Source organism: Schistocerca gregaria, chromosome 3 (assembly GCF_023897955.1).
Source record: "Schistocerca gregaria isolate iqSchGreg1 chromosome 3, iqSchGreg1.2, whole genome shotgun sequence".
Lineage (NCBI taxonomy): Eukaryota > Metazoa > Arthropoda > Insecta > Orthoptera > Acrididae > Schistocerca > Schistocerca gregaria.
The window spans coordinates 940,883,521-940,899,760 of NC_064922.1; the positions used below are offsets into that span (position 1 = coordinate 940,883,521).

At 31.6% G+C, this 16,240-nt stretch overlaps 1 protein-coding gene across 1 annotated transcript in view; it reads right to left on the reverse strand.

The window, feature by feature from the left end:
- Positions 1-2,088: 2,088 nt before the first annotated feature.
- Positions 2,089-16,240, reverse strand: part of LOC126355860 (solute carrier family 22 member 2-like) — an 83,250-nt gene continuing 69,098 nt past the window's right edge. The window contains exon 5 of the mRNA XM_050006351.1: positions 2,089-2,465. Coding sequence (XP_049862308.1) covers positions 2,238-2,465 — 228 coding nt within the window. The 3' untranslated portion in view covers positions 2,089-2,237. The remainder of the gene's footprint in view (positions 2,466-16,240) is intronic.

Below are 16,240 nucleotides of genomic sequence, written 5' to 3' on the forward strand. Positions count from 1 at the left end.
GATTTCAGCACTTGGTCACAACAGTCAAGTTTAAGCGTTTTGTGTATGATAACTTACTAAAAGTGTGTAACAATGATTCATTCTGGCAAGGTATTAATTCTGTAAATATTAACAGCTCCAGTTTACTGTAATGTATTCATATATCTTGACAATCTCCTGACAATTGATCAGGGAAGTGAGTGTTGTATTCAAATGTTCTATATTTTTTATGTTATTATTTTGGATTTGTTCTACACCCTCGAGAATCATCTCATTTTTGGGTATATGAAGCGAAAACCGAATCTAATCTAAACTGAACTTATGGAAATTTGTACTGCCAGCCAATTTCATAGATTCAGTACTCCAAATCCTTTACTCATAGTCACTAGAAAAATACATACACTAAATCTGCTCATTGTAACCGACACAAGGAAAATATTTTACTTATAACAAATAACTTATGCACATATTTGCAGAATTTCTTTGTGATGTTACTTATTACTAGCTAATAGATACAAAATCTTACTATTTTCAATACCAGTGACACTGATATATCGTTTTTGATAAACTTTTTTACTAAGTACAGGGTTACCTTACATTGTTGTCGCAAATAATTGTTGTATGAAGGTTCGGATGTAGTTGTAGATGAATATATACATTAATTTAAATTTTTATGCATAGTGTTTACTGCTTTTGTTGTTTCTATATGTGTTACTGTGATGCAAACAGCATTTTCATGAAACTTGCTCTTCGCTAAAAGTTGCTTTTGCTAGAAACTTGTAGAGAAGAATATTCAGTGATTTTCTGTATACCAAAACCTACTGGTAGTCGAATCTAGTTTTAATTTTTATTACTTTTGTGCCTTTATCATTAGCATTAAGAAACATCAGTTTGCTTGCTTATGGAGTATCATTCCAGTTGTATGACTGAATTTGAAATTTTGTGTTTCAGAAAGATTATAGTTCTTAGGAACTGACAAGAAATTATCGAGTGAAATAAAAATGATAGCTGGGATTCACCAAGGAAGTGTTAAGAACATATGCTGATCTTCTGTTCCTAATAAACAAAAACGATTTAGGGGCCAGTCTGAGCAGCCCTTTTAGAGTATTTACAGATGATGCTGTCGTTTACCACCTACTTAAGTCACCAGAAGATCAAATGAATTGCAACATGATTTAGACAAGATACATCAGTGTTGTAAAAAGTGCCGATCTGACCCAAAAAAATAAAAAGTGTACGGAGCTTAGCAGTTTAAAAGTTCGGTTGCATGACAAATCACACAAATTCTAAGATTAATGACAATTACGACCAAATGAAATCAGAACTGTCAAAGGGAAATGTTGTTGGGAAGGTGAACCAAAGACAGCGTTTTTTGGCTGAGCACTTAGAACAAATCTGCTAAAGATACTTCTTACACTACACTTGTTGATCCTCTTTTGGGGTGTTGCTGCATGGTATGGGATACTTGCAAAGCAGAATTGATGGAAGACATCAAAGAAGTTCAAAGAAGGGCAGCTTGTTTTGTACTTTTGCAAACAAGGGAGATATGTCCATCACTAACTCCTTGACACCGGACTCGCATTCGGTAGGACAATGGTTCAATCCTGCGTCCGTCCATGCTTATTTAGGTTTTTCGTGATTTTTCTAAAGCGCTTCAGGCAAATGGTTCCTTAGAAAGGGCACGGCCGATTTCCTTCCCCGTCCTTCCCTAATCCGAGCTTGTGCTCTGTCTCTAATGACCTCGTTGTCGACGGGACGTTAAACAGTAATCTCCACCTCCTCCATCACTAACTTCCTCCTCCAAATGTGAAAATGTTTTGTTGACTACCATCTATATGGGGAAAAATGACCTCATAATAAAATAAGTGAAATCAATGCCTATGTGAAAAGATGTTGGAGTTAATTTTTTGAATGTGCTGTTTGAGAGTGGAGTGGTGGAGAAATAATTTGAAAGTGGTTCCATGAGCCCACTGCAAAGCACTCCAGTGTGAATTGTGTAGTAGTCATGTAGATGTTGATGGAGTTTTATTGATGTGGAATCTAAGTGAGCAGAATAATGATAATTGTGAAGAATTCCACATCATTTTAAATACAACATTCAGCCATTTTAATAGTTTCTTAACTTTTACAATCCAATGAATAAACACTCCTTCCTTGTCCTATTTGTAGTCAAACTAATCTCTCATTTGCTGATTAAGATTAAAGTACAAATGACTCTACTAACAGTTCGCTATAGTGAGTGTAGGTTAGATACACCATCAATTGACAGGGATCAAATTTTGACAATTGGAACCGCTTGATTCTGTGGCATACTCTGATGGTGGCTTAGGCTTCCAGCTCCAGTAGCGTTGCCCTCTGCCAAAGACGGCGCCGTCCTGTAGTGTCTCTGGCAAACGTTGCAGCGCAGATTCCGGCAGGAACGACATGCAAAACGCTGCCACCACATTCATGGCTGCGATGATGGCGAAGGCAAGTCGCTTGTCACTCTGCAAAGGGAAACAACAAAGATTCCAAGCAGTGAGAATGAAAGATACAAAGCACAGATTTTATTTCACATCAATAAATTTAACACTTATAAGGTCCTGAGACATGGAAAGTAAATAAACACAATGTTCGTATTTGGGGCCTACAGAACCAACATGCACACACTGAAATGCACGAGATTTACCCAAACTCAGTGTCTTTTATGTGATATGTATATGACCTATTCTTGTTTGATAGTATCATGGTTACCTGTCAGCAGATCTAGCCACGTTGAAAAGCTCGTGATTTCCAAGACTGAATGAGGACAACTTTTTCCAAGTGTGTCCCTCATTGAAGCCAACACTTGGGTGAATATCTGAATGAAACTCTAACAAGCTACTGGATTAGTCGTCAAACAGCTGGCGGCTTAGCATTTCTCAGCTAGCCTCCACAGTCACCGGATTTCATGCCTTGTGACTCTACCATGGAAACTTTTAGTATTTAAGAACTGCATCGGTACTGCCATATCCACATCTACATCTACATCCATACTCCGCAAGCCACCTGACGGTGTGTGGCGGAGGGTACCCTGAGTACCTCTATCGGTTCTCCCTTCTATTCCAGTCTCGTATTGTTCATGGAAAGAAGGATTGTCGGTATGCTTCTGTGTGGGCTCTAATCTCTCTGGTCATGGTCTCTTCGCGAGATATACGTAGGAGGGAGCAAAATACTGCTTGACTCCTCGGTGAAGGTATGTTCTCGAAACTTTAACAAAAGCCTGTACCGAGCTACTGAGTGTCTCTCCTGCAGAGTCTTCCACTGGAGTTTATCTATCATCTGTAACGAAGTGCGCTGCTCTCCGTTGGATCTTCTCTATCTCTTCTATCAGCCCTATCTGGTACGGATCCCACACTACTGAGCAGTATTCAAGCAGTGGGCGAACAAGTGTACTGTAACCTACTTCCTTTGTTTTCGGATTATATTTCCTTAGGATTCTTCCAATGAATATCAGTCTGGCATCTGCTTTACTGACGATCAACTTTATATGATTGTTCCATTTTAAAGCACTCCTAATGCGTACTCCCAGATAATTTATGGAATTAACTGCTTCCAGTTGCTGACCTGCTCTTTTGTAGCTAAATGATAAGGGATCTATCTTCTATGTATTCGCAGAACATTACACTTGTCTACATTGAGATTCAATTGCCATTCCCACCATGCTTCAATTCGCTGCAGATCCTCCTGCATTTCAGTACAATTTTCCATTGTTACACCCTCTCGATACACCACAGCATCATCTGCAAAAAGCCTCAGTGAACTTCCGATGTAATCCACCAGGTCATTTATGTATATTGTGAATAGCAACGGTCCTATGACTCTCCCCTGTGGCACACCTGAATTCACTCCTACTTCGGAAGACTTCTCTCCATTGAGACTGACATGCTGCGTTCTGTTATCTGGGAACTCTTCAATCCAATCACACAATCAGCTATTCAAGTATGAATGTAATACAGGTTGTGTCGTTAGCAAAGGATATATTCAACATCTGAAATCTAAATTTGCGACACATACTTGAATGTCTTAAAAATACATATATTATTTTTGAAACGCCCTATTTTTCCTGTAACCCTCAGGACTACAAAATGGTTCAAATGGCTCTAAGCACTATGGGACTTAACATCTGAAGTCATCAGTCCTCTAGACTTACAACAACTTAAACCTAACTAACCTAAGTACATCACACACATCCATGCATGAGGCAGGATTCAAATTTGCGACTGTAGCAGCAGTGCGGTTCTGGAGTGAAGTGCCTAGAACCGCTCGGCCACAGCAGCTGTCTCTTGACAACAGATCATCTTATGACACAGGGAGCCCCGATCTAAGACAGCCAGCATGACAGCCAACCTGCAATATCTGCATCTACTCACATACTGTGGAAAGTACTTTGAAGTGCATGGGAGAGAGTATTTCCAATTGTTATATATGTTCGAATTTCTTACAGTTGCCATTGTGTATGCAGCTTAGGGAGAAACATTACTAACACGCCTCAGTGCATGCTGTAATTAGTCTAATTTTGTCTTCATAATCCATTCATGAGTAATGTGCAGACAATAAAGTAAATTCCCAAGTATTTCGCTCTATGTAATTTCTTTAAACTTTGTAAGTAGGCCATTATGGGAGAATTGGCACATATCTAATGCATCATGACCCAATCAAGTCTGTGTCCATCCATTATGCTCTCTTAGTATGCACTTAATATCTGTTGTCAGTCCCATTTGGAATAATTCCCACCCACACTGTAATATGGGATACATATGTGTTGTTTAAATAGTTTCTTTTGTAGACCAAAAGCATTTCTTCAACATCCTTTCTAATGAGCGAAATCTGCTGCCTGCTTTAGTTATGATTGGCGCTATGTGGGTAGTAGCTCAACATAGTCATCAGGGCACACTGTGGGTTACCTACATCATGGGCAAATATAGAATCAGGGGCCAACGTGTTGCTCTCCTATGATTGACAGATCCTTAACTTATTGTGTCCCTACCCTCCCCCTCCTCCCCATCCACCTCCTCCTTAACCATACCTCAGGGAACGCCCGTTGGTGATGCAAGTACACTTTTGATATCAATTTTATTGACTAATTAATTAAATCGATCATTTAATTAAATCCACCATCTGGAAAACCTGTAGCCATTACCCTCCTCTCCTACTGGCAGAAATTGGCGGGAAAAAGACTCAGTTGATAAGTCTTTTGGATGGAAATCGATTGCTGCGTATGGAACATTGTTTAAACAATTTAGACAGTGTGTGGAATATTGTTTATTTCAACAATTTATGGGATTCAAAGTGACAATTTATTTATTTAGTTTAAGAATTTGTTGGGAAATGACTGTAGTGTATGGAATACTGTTTATTTAAACATTTTACAAGATGCAGGATGGTGTATATAATATAGTTTATTTAAAGAATTTTTCAAAAAATCGTCTGCAGTGTGAAATATTTAAACAATTGCGACTATTTTTTTTATTCTGATTGCACTTGGAAACGCTGAAACGGCTTAGTTGATATTCTCTGTCGGAGTCAGGGGTATTAAGGCTCTTATTATTTATTTTCCTCTCTTTTTGAAGCATGTTGGTGTCTAAGCACAGATGGGAAAATCACAACAATTACATATCTAGAAGTTCACAACATAGTTCAAAATCCAGCGTCACTTTCTGTGGACAGAAAAATTACTAGAATCTCTGCGGCAAACTATTTTGTATGGATTGTGAAACATACAGCAGTTTGTACAGCATTACTTTTCCTTTTTAATAGTTGGCTTACACTCACCAGGTTGTGTTCAAATGGGAATCACTGGAGGCAAGATGATGTTCTTTTCGAGGAACACTACTGAGAACCGACGTTTGAAGCTAACCACAGAAGGATTCTATCACCAGCAACATACTTATAAGGACTGTGCTATTAAAAACATGATCACAATGACTATGTTATTGTCATCCTGCATAAAATATAGTTGTGGTTCTACAGGTATATGCAAGAGTCGCTGATAGTGTTACACTTAATGATAGAAATGCTGTATGCAATTTGGAATCAAATCTTTCCATACAGCCACATACCTGTGTTGAATCCTATGGAGATGTCTTTTAATGATTACAGCCACTAGTGAATCATATCTGTGGTCTCTCATACCTTAAAATGAGTCACCTTCTTCGAAACTATCTGATACAGCAAAACTCTAATCTGATTTTAGATAGTTCCTATACATCTTATAACTGTTCCCCAGTCTTTTCCCTGGTCTCCTTGAACATCGTCCCACTTAACGTGGGAACCACTTTCTGCAACCCATGTAGAAACAGGATGAGCTGACTTAATGCAGCAGGACCGTATTTCGAGCACTCAATGTAAATGGGAACATGTTGTATCTCCATCAATGGTGTACAATAAATGAAGTCAGCACCAAAACAAAGCTTTCTCCAGAAGCACGAGGTAGTATAAAAGACAGTAAGAACAGTTAAGATGCTGTTTCTTATTGGGAAAATTAGGGAGACACCACATCATAGAGGAACTGGAAGAAGGACGAGGATTTTGCTACTGCATTGCGATGAATTTCCAAACTACATACAGGTACAACAGTCTGAAGGAGATCTGCATCTTTCAGGATGCATTCACATCTGTTTACAAACTTCCTAACAACTTTATTTTATACCATTCGACAGAGAAAAACTACGAACCTTAAAATCTCCGCTAATGTCACTCTACAGAGAACTCAATAAACTTGGAGCAAGAGGCCAGTGATTGAAGTGTCTTGCACAGACCAATGTAGAGTTTCACCGCCTGTACTGTAGGGGATCATATCCCACAGACTATCAGTCGCAAGAGAGTGTCTCTGTTTTGTTGTTTGACACATTGTTTTTTTTTTCTGCTGTAACACGCCTTGTACACCGGCATACGTTTTGTTTTTTCAGCCACAACTGTACATACACATACAAAGAAACACACCAAACGCACTGCAATTGCTGAAAATGTGGCTGGAGGTGACTGAATGCATTCGAGTACAGTGCCAGAAAAATAGTGCATTTGTGCAAGGTGTACTACATTTACAAGTAATTTTAGAATACAGAACGAGAAGTGATGTCATGGTCGCATGGTTAGAAGTGACATAAAATCGATAAAATTTCGAAAAATTATGGAAAATACGTATAAATTGAGGGAAAGTACTCCAAAATGCGGGGAAACTGAGGAAGTACTTGCATGTATTCTGCTTGGTGCAAAACAATTCTTGTACATTGGAAAGAGTATGCACCAGCAAGAGGAATGTGAGTAAACGTTGACATAGAAACACTGGGAACCAGGAAACAGTCTTTTCTTTTCAAATGGTTCAAATGGCTCTACATACTATGGGACTTAACATCCGAGGTCATCAGTCCCCTAGCCTTAGTACTACTTAAACCTAACTAACCTAAGGACACCACTCACGGCCATGACCAAGGCAAGATTCGAACCTGCGACTGTAGCAGCAGATCTGTTCCAGACTGAAGAGCTTAGAACCTCTCGGCAACAGCGGCAGTTCTTCATTTTGGTCAAGGCAACTTTCTACTGTATATCTATTGAGGTAAGAATGATACACTCGAGTTGACTGCTGCCTTTTATATTTCCCTGGAAAAAAGAGAACCACCTGCCTATAAATTTACTTGCATCTGCGTTAAAGCATGGCAGAGAGTGGATAGCGTGATCGGTTGAGATGGAGTTGTAGCGAGGTATGAATTAATGGTAGACTAATGGTGCATTCTAATGGGAGAGGGAGATGAAACCACAGGTCATTAGACCATATTTTCCGTTGTTCTCTTGGGATGCATCAGTTGTGTGACATAACCTGCATTCTACTCATATAAATCTGTGTGTTCTGTGTGTGACTGAGAGCACGGTCTACTTGGGATCTGCGATCATTAACAGAAATCTCTCAGTCATCAGAGGACTTCCGTCTCATTTGTGATGAAACATGTCTATCCTGTTTCGATACTTTTATCTAGATGAACGAAAATTTAAGCAAGGTGTTCCATTCCCCTGCCACATCTTGGGCATAAAATCGTATCTTCAGTTTTGTAACTATTGTGATTCTAAGTTAGTGACAAGTGTTTGTGAAGTAGTGTACTCCCCATGTATACACCTGCTTTACACATGTCCTGTTGACATAGTTAGTGGGGGGCGCTAAAGACTACATTGTTGAGCGCCCATAACACCATAACCACCACACCAACCATAGTTATTGACGGCATGATGTGTAATTTCACATATCAGACACCGCTGTTATGGGTTGTCTCTTTTTTTTGTAAAAGGCATTCTCCATTACTAACGATAGTCTTGTATAGGACTGATACGAGCATGCTACAATTTCTGGACTATGATTGGATGCGAACAGTGGACGCTATACACCTCTGTAAAGCTATATTGTGCATGTATCACAAGTAATACATGTTTTAGGGAAGTAGTTTTTCATTTTACATTTTATCACCATAGTTAATCATAGAGAAACCTGCAAGAAGGATGTATGTCATGCACGGGAAATATTTTTCTTATTTTGGGATAGTAATATTGTTGCATTCCACACAACAGTAGATACACTTTGCTGGTTCTGGCTCACTAACTTAGTATTAAAATGAATTCTATATTTTATATATAAAAAAACCGATTTTTTAATAATTTTTAAAAATTCTTTATATTTAATTAAATCAACCAGTATTATTAACATTAACTAAATACATATTTTTTCAATAAAAGAACTAAATACAGTAAACAACTGATTTCTAACTTCATTATTTAATTTACTACATGATTGTAACACAATAATATGTATTAGTTAAATTATTAAAAAACAGATAGTGAATATAAGTAAATAATTAAAATAAATTAGCTAAAAATGTACATTATTTTAAAAAATCACATTGTGATGATAAGAAATTAATTAAAATGCATTAGTTAATAAACGTAAATTATATTAAAAAAAGACATTGTGAACTCTATATCATGAAATTTACTATTTCGATTTTTAAGTTTCTTCATTCCTTTATATTTCAGTTTCATTTGCCCTTTTTAATTATTTCAAAATCAATATCAACAATTAATTTAGACAATCTATTTAATAAAATAACTTTAACATCATTATTAAGTTCTAGAGAAAATTGTTCTCCAAATCTAGTATTTAAATATTCACAGTTTGTATTATTATGCAAAACATTTGCCTCTTGCTCATTTACTTTTCTGATTTCTTTAGAAATACTTAAATTATTCAGCTTGTCGATTAAAGTAGTTTCCATTAATATAGAATTTTTTAATAGTTTTCCAAAACTAAATTTGTAGTTTATATAAAACTTATTATTAAAAATTCTTATTTTGAACTTAGCTAAATCATTCATTGGAAATTAATCATTTTCATTTTGTTATAAATATAATAAAAAATATTTCTTATAAATGGAGAACAGAAAAGAAATGGAAGCTAAAGAAAAAGATACTTATGAAATAATTAAGTTACATGAAAAATATATTGATTGTCCTATTTGTTTAAGTGATGAAAATAATAATCAATTTGTTAAAAAAAGTTGAATTCATGTTCTTCATGAAGAAAGTATTGATAAATGGTTAAAGGGAAACGAAAATTGTCCACTTTCTAGAATTATAATTAAGAATAAAGAACCATAAAAACTGAAATAACTGATTTTTATGCTATCTTCGTTACTCAAGATGAATAGCAATTTTTGTTGCCCCAGAATATTATTATGATTATGAGTAATTAATTATTTAAATTGTAAAAATAATAAAAATTTAGTTTCTCGCAAATCTAATAAATTTGTTTATATACAAATGGAGGAAGTTCAACAAGAATCTTCTGTGAAATTTAAATTTTGTAAATATTGTAATACAGAGAAATCAACTGAAAATTATACTTTACAAAAATATACAGAAGATGGTTATATAACTATATGTAGACCATATATCAATAAATATCATGTACAAAAATACAATAAAAGTCGAATTCCTTGTGTATGTAGAAAATTGTTGCTAAATATTATTTTAAAAAAATATTTATGACGAAATCAAAGAAACGAACATCCAAAAATATTATTAACGATGGATAATGACGAAAAAATACATCTACAATGAATAAGGAAGAAGTTGTAACTGAAGAAACAACTACATCTACAAAGAATTCTAAAAATTGTCAAGAAATTAAAGATTTAAATTGTTTTTACCTAAATCCTTCACATAAATATTAACATAATAATAAATGTAAGAAATGTACTTTAAAATATATTAAACCTTAACTTTATGATTTATTATTTAAGGAGCAATAATAGTTTTTGATTATTTACATACATTATTAAAACTAATTTATTGTCAAACTACATAGTAAACTAATTGATTGTTAAATTTAAGGTTAACTGATTCTTTAAATACTAACTCCTTTTCTTTTGAACTATAATTAACAAATGTTTCAAAACTAATTGTCATACTAAATAATAAACAAATTATTTTTTGCTTTATTTTGTATAATATAATAATCCTTATCAATCTATTAAATAATAATCCGTATCCATCTATAAAATAATTATCATGTTATTAAAAATATTTTAACAAATATAATGAATTTGTTTTGTAATAAATAAAAGAGAAAAATTGAAAATTAAATTGCTGCTCAAAATTAGAACAATTTACTGTCGCTAAACTTCGTAAATTTAAAAAAATAAGAAAGTTTCGAGGATATTCAAATTCACATAGAGCTGAATTCATTATAATTATGAATAATAATCGTTCAATTATTGTTAGTAATAATACATATATTTTTCGAAATAATGCATCTGAACTAAATAAAAATAATACAAATATTATTAATATAATACATCTGAAATAAGTGAAAATAGTACAAATATTGTTAAAAAGAGAAATAAATCAAAAGTAAGTGGAAAGTTTAAAAATTATATAAGGAAAGTAAATAAAACTTAAAAAAATTGTTAGAATTAATATTGCTGAAGAAGTAAGTCGAAATCGAACAAATATTGTTAAAAACGTTAAATCTGAAGTATGGGTTTATTTTTAAATAAAGGTACCAATTTATGACACTTATTATGTGTTTCTAAGTATAGGTCATAAACCATTAAAATTTTTTTCCATTTTCTACAAATATAATTGTAAAATCAAAACCAAGAGATAGATAACAATTAAAGGTTACTCAGTTGAAAAAGCAGTTGATAACAGGTTACAAAGTATAAATGTAGAAAATAGTATAGATAGCCTTGATCCTAATCATTTCTTAACTCCAGTCAATCTAACATTTATAAAAATGTTAGACTATTTGAAAGTACATCACGGTTGAAAGATAAATTTTAATTAATATTGTGAATATAAACTACAAACAGATGAAATATATGAAAAAGTTCAGGAATTTAGACAACAAAGGCTAAAATATACTATTTTTAGAGAAAAAATCACAGTAAAAATATAAACATGGGAAAAGAAGATATTTTTTTGAAAAAAATTTCTATTTTCCATGCACTAGTATCAGTATAGTCATTAAATTAAATCATTAGTTTACAACAATTAATTAATAAATATATTCTACTAAAAGGATCAACTTATATTGATTTACCAGAAAAAAAGAAAACAAAAAAACTCGTATTACTGTAAAAAATAATGAAGAAATATGATTTTTATGGGATATGCAGGCCTCTTTGTTTGCTGCAGATAAAAATGTTGATAGAATAACAAAATATAAAAAAGTTACCTTGATATTCTTAAAACACTTCTTAATATTGAATGTCCTGTATTAGTTGATAATATTTAAAAATATTATTAATGTATCTATTAATGTTTATTTATTTGATGATGAAGATGAAAAATATCAGGTGTATCAATTAAAAATTAAAAATATATAAAGGAAAAAATTTAAATCTAGTTCAATTCAAATAAGATAATAAGTCACACTATTGTTATGAAGAAAATTAATTTAGATTTCTATCAAGTCAAATTAATATACATGAAAAAGTAAAATTTATTTGTGATTTATGTTCACAAAATTTTAGTTTTAAAGAAAAATTAGATAATCAGACACCAAATTGTTTAACTAAAAAACCAGTAAAAGTTGAAACGCCAAGTGAAGGAGAATATGTTTATTTTAAAGATTATCAATATTCCAAAAAGTTCCATTTTTTATTTAGGCTACTTTTGAAACTTTACTTTTAAAAATGGACAATTGTGAACCAAATCCAGTAAAAGTATATACAATAAAATATAGAAACATGAACGACATAGATTTTGTTATTAGAAACATTTATTGAAATTTTAAGTTCCTGTTGTTTGTAGAAGACCATAAAAATTATTGAATGTTAAAACATGAAATTGAAGAAATTGGAATAATTTATTCTGAAATTAAAGTAATGAAACCACTTACATTTGCAGAAAACATAACACATAATAATTCTAAGTGTAGTACATTGTGTAAATGTATTTAAATAAAGAATAATAAAAAAGTTCATCATCAGGATCATTATATGATTGCGGAATAAACACTGGTAGCAGTTACTTCTGTAAAATATCTGGGAGTATGTGTGCATTACGATTTGAAATGGAATGATCATATAAAATTAATTGTTGGTAAGGTGGGTACCAGGTTGAAATTCATTTTGAAAGTCCTTAGAAAATGTAGTCCATCAACGAAGGAGGTGGTTTACAAAACACTCCTTCGACATGTACTTGAGTATTGCTCATCAGTGTCGGATCCGTACCAATTAGAAGATGGAGGAGATAGAAACGATCCAAAGAAGAGCGGCGCGTTTCCTCACAGGGTTATTTGGTAAGTGTGATAATGTTAAGGAGATGTTTAGCAAACACAAGTTGCAGACTCTGCAAGAAGGCGATATGTATTGTGGTGTAGCTTGCTGGCCAGGTTTCAAGAGGGTTCGTTTCTGGATGAGGTATTGAATATATTTCTTCCCCCTACTTATACCTAACGACGAGATCATGAATGTAAAATTAGAGAGATTCGAGCGCGTACGGAGGCTTTTTGGCAGTTGTTCTTCCCACAAACCATATGCGACTGGAACAGAAGAGGGAGGTAATAACAGTGGCACATAAAGTGCACTCCGCCACACACCGTTGGCAGGCTTGTGGAGTATAAATAGATGTAGATGTAGATCTAACTGGAAAATATATTGCTCTATTGTGCAATGATTTAATTTAAGACGAATATAACCTGATTTTCTACCTATTTATTTACATAATTTATGTGATTATGATTCACATCTGTTTGTAAAAGAATTTGTTGTGATACTAAGGAAATAGAATTAATACCAAACAATGAAAATAAATACATTAGTTTTGGTAAACATACAAAAAATTTAAAAATGAGAATAGTTGGCACATTTAAATTTACGTCTTCTTCTCTTGATAAACTTTAAACAAAATTATGATAAGTAAATGAAAAAATATTAAAATGTACGTTCTCCAGAATTATTTAATTTAGCAATTAGAAAAGGTGTTAATCCATATGATTATCTGGATTATTAAAAAAATTGAAGAAACACAATTACCAAGAAAAGAAAAATTTTAAAGTTTCTTAAATGATTGTGATTTTGCTGATGAAGAATATGAACATACTAAATTTAGTTTGGGTAAATTCAATATAAAAAAATCTTTGTGAATATAATGATTTGTATCTTCAAAACAATATACTATTGTGATGTCTTTGAAAATTTTAGAAAAACTTTTATACAAACATGTAAACTAAATCGTTCTTGGTATTTTACAGCTCCAGGTTAATTTTGGGATGAAATGTTAAAATTTACTGAACACAAACTTGAATTATTATATGGTTATGACTTGCGTTTAATGGTTGAAGAAGGAGTCAGATTGGGAATTTCTCAATGATGTGAAAGATATGTAAAAGCAGATAATAAATATTTTAAAAAATTTCGTAATAAAGAAATATCAAATTATATAATGTATATAGATGCAAAAATTGATATGTTTATGCTATGAGCCAATATTTACCATATGGTGGACTTGAAAGAGATGAACGAAATAATTTTACTTATACAAAAATTTCAAACAATTGTGAAATACTTATGTATAGTTGAAGTATCCAAAAGAATTACATGATTTGCATAAATTTTTATCATTATCTCCTGAATCAAAACTTGTTCCAGGTAGAAATGAAAAAATTAATAACTACTTTAGATAAAGAACAGAATGATGTAGTAAATTATAAAAATCTTAAACAATATTTTTCTTTGGGAATGCTACTACCAAAAAAAAGTTATATTATTTAAACTGCCTGATTGGGTAAAAAAGAATATAGATGTAGTAACGCAGTTAAGAACTAAAGCTGCAAATGATTTTGAAAAAGATTTCTACAAATTAAAGAACTATTTTTAATTCGTAAAACAATAGAGAATATAAGAAATTGACAAGATATAAAATTAGTTTCAAATAGTAAAATATGTGATAAACTTATAGCTAAACCAAACTTGAAATATAGAATATATGTAATGAAAATATTGCTGCTATTCATACAAATAAAACGAAAATAGCACCTAATGAACCTATTTATGTTGGATTAAGTATACTTATTTTATCTAATGAATTAACGTATGATATTCGCTATAAAGTTATGAAACCTAAATGTGGGGAAAATACTGTATTATGTTATCAAGATACAGATAGTTATAATTATAATATTAAAGCTGAAGATTTATATAAAGATATAAAATCAATGATCCAATATTTCCACACATGTTTATGCAACTGATAATATATATAATATTTCACAAATAAACAATAAAGGGTTGGTACAATGAAAGAAGAATAGAGTGGGAAAGAAAATGGAGATTCTCTGGTTTATGAGCAAAAATATAAGCGTAAAAAATTGTGTGATAAATGGAGAAAAAATCTTAAAGAATTAAGAAATGTATTGTTAAAAACAAAATTAGATTAGAAGATTACAAAGATTATTTGTTTAAATATATAGAAAAATATAGAAAAATTAATTTAATTAAAACTAATAGTGAGAAACATAACATCTATACAATTCAAGTCCTCATGATAATTAAAGATATGACTTCGAAAATAAAATACATACATTATCATATGGTCATTATAAGTTATTAAATTAATATATATATATATATATATATATATATATATAATTTTTCTATATAAATGAATACAAATAAATTTTTACAATGTTCTAATAAAACATATAGATTTTTGTATACAACTACTACAAAAATTCAGCACAGAAATAATTAAAATTAAAAGATGATAAAATTGAAATGTAAGAAGAAATAATTTCATTTAAAGATGAAATTATCAAAGTACAAAATGCTCGAAATCAACATTTGATGGAAATATTTGATACTTATTTAAAAACTAATTGATTGTTAACCTAAATAGTAAACTACTTCTTTAAAAAAATATTGTTTGAAAACTAATTGATTTTTAAACTGAATAGTAAACCAATTCTTTAAAAAATTACTTTATTGTCAGTTACCCAACAGTTGTATGAATTAACAAAACCTAACCATTTTAAATAAACATGGTTTTCTTTTTTCAATAAAACTTCTTCAAAAAGTATAAATCTGGATATTTCGTTTTCTGTAGTTTTTATTCTTCAAAATTTCTTTTTTTATCTTTCAATTTATTTGTAATTGGATTAGAATAAATAATACCTCAATTTCAAGTACTTCTGCTGGCCAATTAGCTGTGTACCCTTTTTCAAAAAGACCTTTAAGTTAACTAATTCTAACTTTAAATTAAGTATTTTTTGATATAATGTTACTTATTTGTAAATTTTTCACCAACTTCTATTGGGCCTTTTTATTTTAAAATGCTTTGTATTATTGTATTCATCAATTAGATTTCTTACAAAAGGTAAGCATTTATAATTACCTTGTAGAGCAAATTTCTTCCAGAATTTATCTTTAAGTGTTCTGTAAATACATTCAACAACACATGCTTTTATTCTGAAAAAGATAAATATTGATTAATGATACGTTATTTTATTAATTATTGAAAATCCTTGTTATAAAATTATTTTCGATTATCTGTTTGCAAATTATTTGGCTTTCTAACTGATAAAATTTTTTAGATTTTTCATGTTTAATAAGAACAAAATATGGGTATTTTGAAAAAAATTCAATTATTGTTAATATAATATTTTCAATCTTCATTTATTTTTGAAACTAGACCAGTTTGCCATAAATCATCTATATTCCAAGAAATAACATTTGTTCTTTTAAAATTTTTTCCA